Here is a 13017-nt window from a genome sequence, read left to right on the forward strand (position 1 = left end):
TAGTCTGATGGCTCACACATAATGGGTCAGGTAGCTATAGAGAACGCGAGTGTGGAAGGACATTGGCATGAGAACACAGAGGTCTGCAGGTCCTGGCCCTGTCCTAGATGGATGCCGTGGACAAACATGATGTGCAATGTAGCTCTGCTGAAATCCTGCTAATGACAAGACATTATCCTTAGAGAAAACGAATCTATATGATTATTCTCAATGAAGGGAACTAATCTCATGCAAAGGTAGAGGATGGTAATAGGGTAGGTACCATGACTACCAAGGTTAATTTTCCAAACCACGTGAATGACAGACAGTCTGATCTCAGACATTATTTTCAGTCAGTTGTGTGAAGTATAGAAAATGAAAGCAAACAGAGAAGCCTTTCAGGTCCCTGAGCAATGAGCGTTGGAGGCATACATATAGTACATCCCTATTGCAAAGTCATAAAGTGCATGGGTCCTTTTGGAGCAGTCCCAGATGACCCATACCAATGGGACTGTTGGTCACAACAGCTTTTGGTGCTTTAGAGTCATTTGATTTTTGTAGAATTGATGCTCGATGCTCTAGCACCTAAGTTTTTCTCACAGAATGCATGCCTGGTACTGAAATCCACCTGAAACTTGCCCCCAGGCTCTTTAGACCTTACATCTGGACTCTGTGTTGGTCAATGCATATGTGTGTACGACTCAGGCACTCAGGCATGCATGCATGCATGCGCATGCACACACACACATAAGGAGCAAGATATCTCTGCACAAATGGCAGGACAATGTGTTGTGAGGAGCAGCAGGCTGCATTCCCACCTGGCTCCCGCACGGCTAGCTTTACCCAAAATAATTACATGGAAACTGTATTCTTTTAAACACTGCTTGACCCATTAGCTCTAGCCTCTTACTGGCTAATTCTCACATCTTGATTAACCCATTTCTAATAATCTGTGTAGCACCACGAGGTGGTGGCTTACCAGAAAGGATCTTAACCTGTGTTCATCTTGGAGAGGAGAGTTATAGCGTCTGCCTCACTGCCTTCTTCCTTCCAGCATTTTGTTCGGTTTACTCCACCCACCTATGTTCTGACCTATCAGGCCAAGCAGTTTTCTTTATTAATTAACCAATAAAACAACAGATAGACAGATGACCCTCCTCCATCACAATGTGAAGGGATCAGCAGGCAATCTAATGGACTAAGCAGCAAACTGACTTATTCCATAATTTCATTACACTAAGAGTGGAAAGGGAACCAACCATGAGGCAAAACACAGAAACTAGGTCCCTCTGATCCATTCGTGTGATGTTTGCTCCTCCATGTAACTCCAGGCTCTGTGTAGACACAGTGGTCTTATCAGCCATGTGAGGAGTTTCTGCTGGCATTCTGTATGTTCCACTGAGTGGATGATTTTCTTACAATCCCCTCACTAGGTTTTGGATGACCGAAAGGGGCAGTGATTAACGTGGGTGGATAAGTTTACCAGGACTTCCACTGCTGTGTAATCTAGTGATAGGGAGATGACCTGTTCTGTCCTATTAATATTCAGAGCATCATTACTTCTAATTAAAAGGTGCAAGAAGGTGAACACAAGTTTCAGAATTAACATTGTACACATTTGGAAGATACAAGCTCCAAAAGAGTCAGAGCCATTTGTGCTGGCAAACCCGGAAACCTCCATTTTTAAAGAATTGCCAGAGTTTTCCTGCTCCTCTCCTAAGGGAGCCTCAGTGCCCCTGCTCTCCACAAGACCAGCCAAAACACAATTGAGGCTGAGTATTTTTCATTTAAATATAGAATTATTTTTACAAGGTCTTGCAGCATTTATGTGGATTTATCTGGAAGACAATGGCACACCAATCTGTTGTCAGAAGCTGCTTGTAGCCGCCCATACTCGAAACAATCACACAGAAACTATAATTACAAGACTATTCAGCCAGCAGCTTATTATATTTCTGGCTAAGTCTTATAGCTTAAAGTAACTTATTTCCATTATTTATTTTTCACCATGAGGCTCCTTCATGGTTTACCGGCAAATTTCTCTTTTGGCGGGTACATAGCAACGTTCCATTGTCTCTGCCTTCTTTCTCCCAGCATTCAGTTTCATTTTCCCACCTAACTCTATTCTGCCTTCCCACAAATAAAGAAGCAAATGAGCTTCTTTATTCATTAACCAATAAAAGGAACACATCTAAAGAAGGACTTCCTATGGCATTGTTGATTATTTCACTGTTGAAAGTAGACACGTTAAGGAGCGTTGACATTAAGTCAATTGTGGTGTTGGAAGGAGCACAGACTTTGGATGGTCTCAGAGCAGGTTAAGAAGGACTGGAAGCCAGGAAGGCAGTCTAGCTTAGAGCAGAACACCAAAAAGGTCATACCAGAGTGGAACCACAAGTGGTCAAAGCAATTTGCAACTTGAAGGACAATGCGGGGCAGAGCAGTGCATCCAAGTGAAAGGGAAGATGAGTTGAGGATTCTTCTCCAATTCTCACTTTTTGAGTTCCATGACCTAATGATTTGAGCTGCCCTCCCACTATATCTTCGTCGATATTCATAAAATGACATTGATGCACAATTCTGTTTATGGTCCTCATGAAATGCATTTCTCACTTAAGAAAGGAAGATAGACAAAAGAGTAGCTGGGGACTCAAGTACTTTGCTATTGCTGAATTGAGACCTCACTGCCAAAGACCCAAATAGAAGAATGGGTTCGTTGAGAATAAGAAATACAAAGAACTGGAAGATATGTACCTCGTGGTGCTGATAAGTCTTACAGAGATTCAGGAAGTCTCTGGAATAACAATGAGACATCAAGGCAAGCGTGAGTGTCCCGGGCCTCTGAAACCTAATGTGATTCCCACAGATAAGCTCCTGCACCAAGACTCCAAATCCTAATTTTTAACTGACAATTTTACCATGGGAGATGGAGGCTTTCAATGTACATCTCTTTTGGGTATAGTGTTCATCAACTGGGTGTTGATGTTGGCCAGACAACTGTGGTCAGTGTATTCATGGTAGAGGGAAGACGTATTTTACCAACTGGGGTACTCGAGAAGAATGAGAAATGAAGACCCTTGAGATTTGGATTGTGTGCTGCATAGCTTCACATTTATTCAAGGAGGCGAAGATCTCCAGTTATCAAGACCAAGGCAAACATCGTAATCACTGGTAAATAAAAGACATGCATTTCTTGAGCAGAGAGAAGCAGTAGTTGATGTGATCCAGTCAGAAAAGAGAGTCAGGATGCAGGGGAGCATACTTGTTGAACAAAAGCAGCTTAAGTTGGAAGAGATGGCCAGACTTTTCAAAGAGCACATCTGTGTGTGGGGGCAGTCTTTACATAAGGAACATTTGAGACTCTAGAGAAGAGCAGGGCAGGATGCCCAAGAGGTTGGAGCACAAGGGGATCTTTTCCAGGATCAGGAGACCCTAGAAAGGCTGTTCCTCCAGCAGGTGTTCTAGCAGCAGTTGGACCCACAATAGCAGGGTTGGCAGCAGCAGGGTCAGCAGCAGGTGGTCCTGCAGCAGGTGGTCTGGCAGCAGTATGGCTTGCAGCAGCATGGGCCACAACAACACTGCATCACTTCAGAGGCTGGAGGGTCTGTGTGAGTTTGCAAGAAGATGGGTTGGACTGTGGTTTGGAAGCCTCTTTGCTAGGCCTGCTTTTATACCCTGCTGAGGTATTGCTTTTCTCATGTGCAGGGGTATTCCTACCTCCTGATGGTCTGCTTGTAAACAAATTATGAAATAAGGCAAGATTTTTTTCCCCTATTCCTAATCAAGATCAAGGCAGTAGTAGTTTTCCTGGTTCATTATGTTTTATGACTTAATGGGTACCCCTATTGAGCCCATGTGAAATTGATTTAAGTTATCATTGCACTCCAAGAGAGCAGTCACCTGAAGTTCTGTGTACCTACATTCTATGTTTCCAAGAAGGATTTTTGTCTCATCTTGATGTCCTTCAATGTGTCCACAGGTTTCAGGACATTCTCTGTGGACTATAGTATTTGCAAACAAGAGGCAACCACCAAACCCTATGTCGTATTGCTGTGGGACAATGGTCTGTATTCTGTCAATTATATTTTAAATAAACACTGATTGTCCAGTATCCAGGCAGGAAGTATAGGTGGAATAACCAGACAGGAAGGAGAGGTGGGTCAATGAGAACAGGACACATCTGGGAAGAAGGAAGTTCCTTCAGCAGTCCTGTCCTAGCCACAGAAGAAGCAAGATGTGACTGCCCTGCTGAATAAGGTACTGAGCCACGTGGCTAACACAGATAAGAATAATGGGCTAAAATAAGTTATGAGAGTTAATAAGAAGCCTGAGCTAATGGACCAAACAGCTTATAACTAATGTAGACCTCTGTATGATTTTTTGGGGGGCTTAACTATTGCAGGAACTTGGCAGGACAGAAAACCTCGGTGAACATCATATCCATTAATGAAAAACATTAACCAGATACTTGTTTTCCCATGCGTTGATAGTAAATCTGGGGAGAGATCTGTCTTCTTGGATTTGAAGACATTTGTTAATCAACATCATTGGACATGGGTTCTAGAGTATTTGATCTGAATTCCTGGAATCTTTAGTTGACACAACTGGTATGGAGAGACTTCATTTACAGACAATATATGTAGCAGATGAATTCTGGCCGTGGGTTCTACTATATTACCTCACAGTCTGAAGTCCAAATCCAGGGGATAATTTCAGTATTTCGGTAGCATTTCTCGAAGCCTTTGTTGATGAACATTTGGCAGTGGATATGTTTTGTGGATGGAACAATGACTGAGCTTTTTAAACATTATCCCAGTCTTCCAGAGGACCAAAGTTATGCTTTTAACCCTGAAATTTCCTCCTTCTTAAGCTCGTGTGAGTATACAGTGCAGGTAGCTCAAACTGTATATACTGCCCTCTGGATCATTGCCATCAACTGTAAGATGTCACTTCCTCTAGACATATCTGTCTTCTCTATGCCCATTCTTCCTTCCCTGAGTAGCCACCAGTAATGAGAAATGAGACAATGATGATAATTGAGATAATGATAATGAGATAATCTTTGCAAAGATCCAGATCCTCAGGCTCTAGTTGAGAAAGAGCTGTGGTCTCATGCATACTGCATCGTCCTCATGTGTCAAATGAAATAGGGTTCATTGAGAATGCATCTTAGCTCATGTGTTTCCACTCTATCATCCTTTCTTCAGTAAATTACTACCTTCATCCCTATAAGTCATTTGTACAAGAATTCCTTTCTCGGGTTGTTCTTTGGGTAACAGGAACTTACTCTTAATGCAACTTTCGTGGAAATAGATGTCATGGTTGTATTCCCTCACTCACAGAACTCTTTTAGCCCAAAACATTAATTGGCAAGCCTTCGATCCATTCCACTGACTACTTCAGGCCAGGCATCCCTAAAAAATGTATCCATATGCCTATAAAGCCTTTGCCACAACATTTCTCCCATGCTTCAGATATACTGACAGCCCTATTGCTGGGGTCCCTACCATATACATTGACCACAAGGTATGGACAATACAAATTCCTTGCTATCAGGAAGCTTCCTCCCCACTGGCTTCATAGTATTGCAAAGAGTAATGCAGGCTGCTGTGGAGAAACAGTCATCAGGCATCACCTACAAATGTTAATAATGACCAGGGTGACAGGCTTTGTCCACACACGTAATAGATGCATGATTATAATGGATATAACCAACTGCTTCCTGACTGAATTTGCACCTGATCTGTGCAGAGAAACACATGCCTGATATTACAAGTGTGGCCAAGAACCCATGGTTAGGGATCTCACAAGCTCCAAGGAAGAATGCAGCACTATTATTCTGCTAAATATATATAATATCAAGCTGCCCTTTAAATTGGCATCTTTCTGTCCCCAGATTAGGGCAGCTCCCAGCTCTTATCAGAGAAGAGCCTTTGTGCAGTGAGCACTGGTCAACACAGAAACTTAGAACTGGTCAAAATTCTGGCTTGGTGTGGGAAATAGTTCACAAATCCCCAACTCCAAACTGAAGAGCTATGGATAGCTGATGGGTTCTGAGCGAGAGAGAGTCAATTTTCCTTAAAGATGTGGCTCCTAGGAGATCATCTACGCCTCCTGAGTGGCTCCATAGCTCAGGGGTAGGTATGTGTGTGTGTATGTGTGTGTGTGTATATATATATATACACACACACATATATATATACAGCACAATGGAGTCAATAGTTACTAACAAAAAAGGACACAGAGTTGTGGGGAGGGCGGGATGGGAGGTAAAGATTGATTTAGGAGGAGCTAGGGGAGGAGTGCCAGGTATATATGATCAAAACATGCTATATGAAATTCTCTAAGATTTAAGAAAAATATTTTAAATATCAATAAAAATAACAAGAGAATAAAAATGGCACAGTGTGTTTATTTACATATTTAATGTTAATATAATATATAAGTGCATATACATATATAATTTAATATATTATATAGTGTAAAAATACTGTTTCTTTTCAGCTGTTGTTCAACATTGCTTCGGCTATTCAGAGTTTTTTACAATAGTGTTTCCATATGAATTTTAGGGTTTCTCTTATTTCCTACTTCCATGAAGAATGCCAATAATATTTTGTGATTATTGCAATGAATCTGTAGATGGGTTTAGCTGATGTGTCCATTTTCACATTAATTCTGCCCATCTATAATCACTGGTAAATCTTTCCAATTTCTAATACTGTTGTCATTATGTTTCTTCAGGGTTTCACACATTTATTATGGAAGTCTTTTCCAACCTTGGTTATGCTGTAGCTACTTTTTGGGGTGGTACTATGAATGACATTTTTCTTATAATATGTATTGTTGAGTATTGTACTTTTGAAATGCAACACTATTCTTTGAGTGGGAAATATCCCCATCGAGTTATGCTTTAAACACTTGGTCTCCAGTTGGTGGTGCTCTTCTAGGTGTGCTATCAAATTATTCTACTAAACTAAGTCTAATTTTTGCTCTAGAAGCAGAAGCTGAGTTAGTTAGTACATTGGGGCTCCTATATACCCTTTCTGTGCAATGATGCTATCTGTTGCCAGATTTTTTTAATGCCATTGTTTTTACGTAAGTCTTCCAAAAATTAACAGGCACTAGACATTTGTAAATCTGTAGGCAGGAATTTCATTTTCAAATTAGCTTTACTTTTTAAAATGTGTTTTTTAAAGCTTTGTATCTATTGTTCGCTAACATTTCCCCTTAATATTAAGGGCAATCTGAGAACATACTGCAGAAGTACAAGCTCTGACAAGAGAAACTACGCAATATTTTTAAGATGTTAAAATGTTGCCTACAGGACAAACAGAAGAGACTTCAGATTAAGCCTGACCTAACAACCTTCTTCTGCACACCTCCTAGTGACTTAAAGTTTTGTTGACACTAATGCCTTGGTATCTATCACTTATGGCCCTCCCGTTTTGGAACCAACTGGGACAAATCTGATCCCTGGTGATAATTGACAAGAGAGGGTTAACCCCCGGATGTCTTTAGAGAAGACCGTTAGGAGATTCAGAGATGGGGTAGGGGTAACAGAATTACCCCTAGGAAAGGACACAGGTTTGTTCAAGGGAAAGGGGAAAAGAGAATTACTCAGCTATCCTACCATTGCTCGAGTGGTCTGTGTAGAATACTTAAATACTCTCCTCTTTGTCAGAGAAAATATCAGGAAGTGGGTTTAATATGCATGGTCTATGAAAGCATCTTTCTGTATTGGGAGGAGATTGTAGAGGGAGCAGAGTGGGCATACTAGAAATTTTCTGTGGTGGTTCCTTTGCTACTTATAGGTGAGCTAACCAGAAGTTCAGAGGTGGAAACGACCATTTAAGGAAGAAAAACAAGGAAACATGGCATTTTTGTATTTGTAAAACTGCAATTTTTTATTTATTTGACATGTAAGAAAATCTTCTTTTTTAAAAAAAAATATGACAGACAACCAAGATTTCTATTGGGTTAAGGTAAGAGTTTACAGATTCCAGAGAAAGCACAAACTTGGTTCCATGTTTTAAAGAAATACTCTTCAGACAACAGTAGTGAAAGGATAGTTGAAGTTAAAATCATTATCAGCTGGAATAGAAGTTTTACAACGGGCCTCTTAGAATCAGCTCACAGAGGTCTATTGCCAGGAATGCTGGGTGATGAAGAACAGGAGACTGTGAGTGAGAGCGCTCAGCAGCAGGAACAGCTAGAGCATGCTGGGCGGCAGCAGGTGGTCCGGCAGCAGGTAGTTTGGCAACAGATGGGGCGGCAGCAGCTGGAGATGCAGCACTGGGGCCTGCAGCAGCTGGACACACAGCAGCTGGGGCGGCAACAGGAAGGCCTGCAGCAGCTGGAAATGCAGCAGCTGGGGCGGCAGCAGGTAGGCTGGCAGCAGCTAGAAATGCAGCAGCTGGGGCGGCAGCAGGTAGGCTGGCAGCACACAGACTGGCAGCACTGGGGTCTGCAGCAGCTGGGTCTACAACAGCTGGACACACAGCAGCTGGGGCGGCAGCAGGAAGGCCTGCAGCAGCTAGAAATGCAGCAGCTGGGGCGGCAGCAGCTGGGGCGGCAACAGGTGGGCTGGCAGCACACAGACTGACAGCAGCTGGGTCTGCAGCAGCTGGACACACAGCAGGTGGGCCTGCAGCAGGTGGGCCTACAGCAGGTGGGCTGGCAGCAACTGGGCTGGCAGCAGCCTTGGCCACAGCCTTCCTCAGAGCAGACAGAGCCACAACGGGAGCTGACCATGGTGTCAGAGGTGGAGGTTCTGGGTTGGTTTACAAGAAGGTGGGTTGGAAGATTTGGAAGTGGGAGTCTCTCTGTCCACATCCCCTTTTATACCCCACTGAGGGGCTGCTGTCCTCACCTGCAGCATTCTTTCCTTGTTATTGTTTAGGTTAATAAACAGGTGATTATCAAATTAGGCAAGTTTCTTCTCCTGGCTAAATTATCAAGGCAGATGGAAAACACAGTTTCTTTTCCTGGTATTAAGATTCATCATCAGCTCTGGCTGAACCATTTCTTAAGTATCTTTCTTGCCTTAATTTCTTCCAAACAATTGTCACATGACATTGTGTGTCTAGTCATTGTGTCGTTCAATCTCATGGTGGATGGCTCCACCGTCTATGCTTAGATAATCATGATTTTTAAAGACTCATCCTTGTTTCTGGTGGCCCAGGTAGATAAAGGTTTATTATACCAATGGCTCATCCACAATGGGTCAGGTGGGCACTGACAGTGTGAACATCAAGACAGTTGGCATGAACAAAGAAAGGTCTTCCTCATATGACTCCTACATCTTCTAGATCAATTTCAAAGTGGAAAACTGAATGGTGAAATGATGTTTATCCCCCCAGCTTTTAGTTGACAGAGACAACCCTTTAATAGTCACATATAGAGCCTCTCTCTACAATGGGTTGCAAACCTCAGTGGGCTTACAAAGTTCAAGTTTCTCATCTCTAGCCTGCAGGATTATTTCCCTTCTTTGACCATCTATCTTTCTGGCTTAACAGAACATATGCAGCCATATCCTGCCTTTCCCCAAGATTTATTTTGCAATTTCATTTGATATTCAGGTGGTATTGTCACTTATTCTAATTTAAACCTGAATGTCTTGCTTTCAGTTGGGATTCTGAATATAGGATTCTCCTGTTTTATGTTTCAAGTGGTAGATTAGACTCCTCTCTTAATGTTCATTTTACACACACACGTATATATGTATACTACATATATATGAATATACACATGTGTGTTTTGTTATCATATATCACATATATAATTACACATGTGATATAATTATATATGTGATACATGTATGTGTATATCACATGTACAAATATGTGATGTATAGATGCATATATCACACATGTAAATAAAAGGAGAATGATAGGTATTCATTTTGGTATACATTAAATACTTAAAGGACACAAAACACTCATCCAATAAGCTAGGTGATTAATGTCTCAAATATGAGGAAGGCTTCAGTTCCTCTGCAGTCCTCTGTTGGTAGAGGAATTGATAGACAGGGAATAACTGTGTGATAATATCATTAAATTTCTTAATTAGGACCATTTAGTGACCAAGCCTTTTGCATTATTTTTAAGACATTAATTTATTTACCAAACACCTAGTCTACAGGCTTTCTTCTCATAGGCTCATGTTTATAAATCTTGAAAAAAATGAATGGTTTAAATAATTACACGTCCTGAGAGAGATGTTCCCCTGGATTCCTGCAGTAACCTCTACTTCCACACGAATAGGGAAAGGAACACTTTTTGACTACTAGAGGAGCTGTGGAGCTCAGTCCCAACTGATACATCTACAAACTAACTTCTGTGCCTAAGGCTCAGGGATCATTGCTGAAGAGGGAGTGGATAAATTGTTACAGCCAGAGCATCAGGGGGTTTGCTGTGAGACTTTCTCTCCTAGGAATGTCAGAAGCTCCACCTGTCAAATCTCACCAACACAGCTGCTTAAACGTGGATTGAACAAGGATGGCACCAATAAACATGCTAATGTGGATGGGGAAAGCTCATGAGGCCTCAACCCTACACAAAGAGCCACAGGCTGCTAAGGAATACTCAGAGTAAGAGTAAGAGTCTTCTCCAGGGAAGAACATATCAATTGGTTATCCATACCAAGTAGTCATCTCTGGAAAACATGCATAAAAGTAACACTACAGACCGAGCAGGTTTTATTTATGTATTTAGGAATTTATATATTCACTATACAGAGAGAGGAATGATGTAATTCTATTATAATCTCAATAAAAATAACTTTTTAATAAAGAAAGGTCTTTTGGTACTAGACTTGCCCAGAACCACACAAGTTACTGGGCTCAAAGTCACAGCACAAAATAAATAAATTGAGCCCCTTCCCTCCCTTAATTAGGCAGAGTACATTCTCTAAACCAGTGGTTCTCATGACTAGCTGCAGGGGAGAATAATTCACAGAGTATTACAAACTCTTGACTCCTGGTTCAAGCCCTGGACAGTTTTCTTCTACCTGGTCTGAACATCAGCATTTGTTTAAGTCTCCAGATGATTCCAGTGAACCTCTAGACATGAAAGTCCCTTCCTAAGCCTGCATTTGGGTCACTTGTAATATTCAGCAGTAACTTTGAGCACTGTAGAATAAAATAATACTGTCTCTTTATTATCATAAGCCAGTCTCATGCCAGTCGCAACACAGACCCACGTTGATGAGAAAAGACCAACAGGAAATGGAGTCCAATGATTGGATTTATTTTAAAAGAAGAAACCACCAAATAGAAGAGACATTACTTTATACTTTTGACTAAAGGGTACCTGCTATAAAACAAAATGGAGCCGGGCGGTGGTGGCGCACGCCTTTAATCCCAGCACTTGGGAGGCAGAGGCAGGCGGATCTCTGTGAGTTCGAGACCAGCCTGGTCTACAAGAGCTAGTGCCAGGACAGGCTCCAAAACCACAGAGAAACCCTGTCTCGAAAAACCAAAAAAAAAAAAAAAAAAAAAAAAAAAAACAAAAAAAAAAAAAACAAAATGGATGATTAACATCAGGACTAGACATGCAAATTATGTGACTGCTATCTGGCCTATCCATCTTTGATTATGCACAGCTCAGTTTCATAAGCTCTGAGTTGTGACACATGGGATCCCATAACTGAATACTGAGTTCATTGAATGAAAAAACCACTCCTAAGGGCAGGTCTAGAAGTAGATGGCCAACACAGAACAAATTCAACAGCATTTTTTTGAGGTTCCTCATTTCATAATGTTCTGTCTGGGCAGTATTTTCATTTATTTTCTTTCTTCTCTTCCCTTACAGGTCTTTTGCATGTATAGTATGGTTTCTGGTTTATAGGATTTTAGTGTATGTGAATGTGTATGTCTCTCCATCTATGTATATTTATTGTGCTTTTTCTGTGGCTATTTTTCTCTTCTTTGTTTGCATCATTCTATTCCAGTTTGATTGCTTTTTATTTTACCTACATTATTTTTGAATGCCTGTTTGTACTCTAACGAGAGCGAGAGAAAGGGTATGGATTTGGATGGGTGAGGAGTCAGAGAAAGGGAAACCATAATCAAAATAAATTGTATGAAAAAACATTTATTTTCAGTTAAAGCAAAATTCCTGCTTCAGGTTCTGCATTTAGTGTCTCTTAGCATAACCCTCTTTAAATGTTTGGGTGTTATCCTGTTCATATGATTTTATTATAGCTTATTAATAAAAGTTATAAACTCTTACATACAGCATGGTGTAGCCCAAGACATTGAGTTGCTTGCATGCCTCCTCCCCCGCCCCCAGTCATAGATAAGAAAAATGCTGACAGCAGAATAGAAAAACAAAACAAAACATTGTCTTTACATTCAAGACCGCTTTGTCTATTCCTGATCTCTCTCTCTCTCTCTCTCTCTCTCTCTCTCTCTCTCTCTCTCTCTCTCTCTCTGTAGTGGGATCTGTGGGCTGTGTTCCTGCCGCCCCAGCTCCTGGTTGCCTGGCTAGCTTATGCCCCGAAATAACAACACACAAACTGTATTCTTTTAAACACTGCTTGGCCCATTATATCTAGCCTCTTCTCGGCTAACTCTCGCACCTGGACTAGCCCATTTCTAATAATGTGTGTAGCACCCCAAGGTGCGCTTACCGGGAAGATTCTAGCCTACATCCATCCTGGGTTGGAGCTTCATCGCATCTGCCTGGGAGAGGGGAGCATGGCGTCTGAGCTCACTTCCTCTTCCTCTCAGCATTCTGTTCTGTTTACACCACCCCCCTATGTTCTAAACTATGAGGGCCAAGCAGTTTCTTTATTTTTTAACCAATGACCTTCCTCCATCATCTCTCTCTCTCTCTCTCTCTCACTCACTCTCTCTCTCTCTCTCCTTCCCTCCCTTCCTTTTTAAATAACAAATTTTAGGGTCGTTTTACAAATATCAAAGGAATACTTCATTGAATTCTGTGGAAATGTATAGAATTTTAGATGGGATTTGATATTTTATTCGGAAGAGAAGATAGTGGGCTTTTGGTAATGGAATTGATTTCTTGGTTCCTTTCT

At 41.4% G+C, this 13017-nt stretch overlaps 1 protein-coding gene across 1 annotated transcript; it reads right to left on the reverse strand.

The window, feature by feature from the left end:
- Positions 1–8172: 8172 nt before the first annotated feature.
- On the reverse strand, positions 8173–8730 carry LOC130878396 (keratin-associated protein 4-6-like). Its single transcript, XM_057776339.1, has one exon. It carries the CDS (start codon positions 8728–8730, stop codon positions 8173–8175), a length of 558 nt encoding a protein of 185 aa, XP_057632322.1.
- Positions 8731–13017: the final 4287 nt, after the last annotated feature.

Source organism: Chionomys nivalis, chromosome 7 (assembly GCF_950005125.1).
Source record: "Chionomys nivalis chromosome 7, mChiNiv1.1, whole genome shotgun sequence".
Lineage (NCBI taxonomy): Eukaryota > Metazoa > Chordata > Mammalia > Rodentia > Cricetidae > Chionomys > Chionomys nivalis.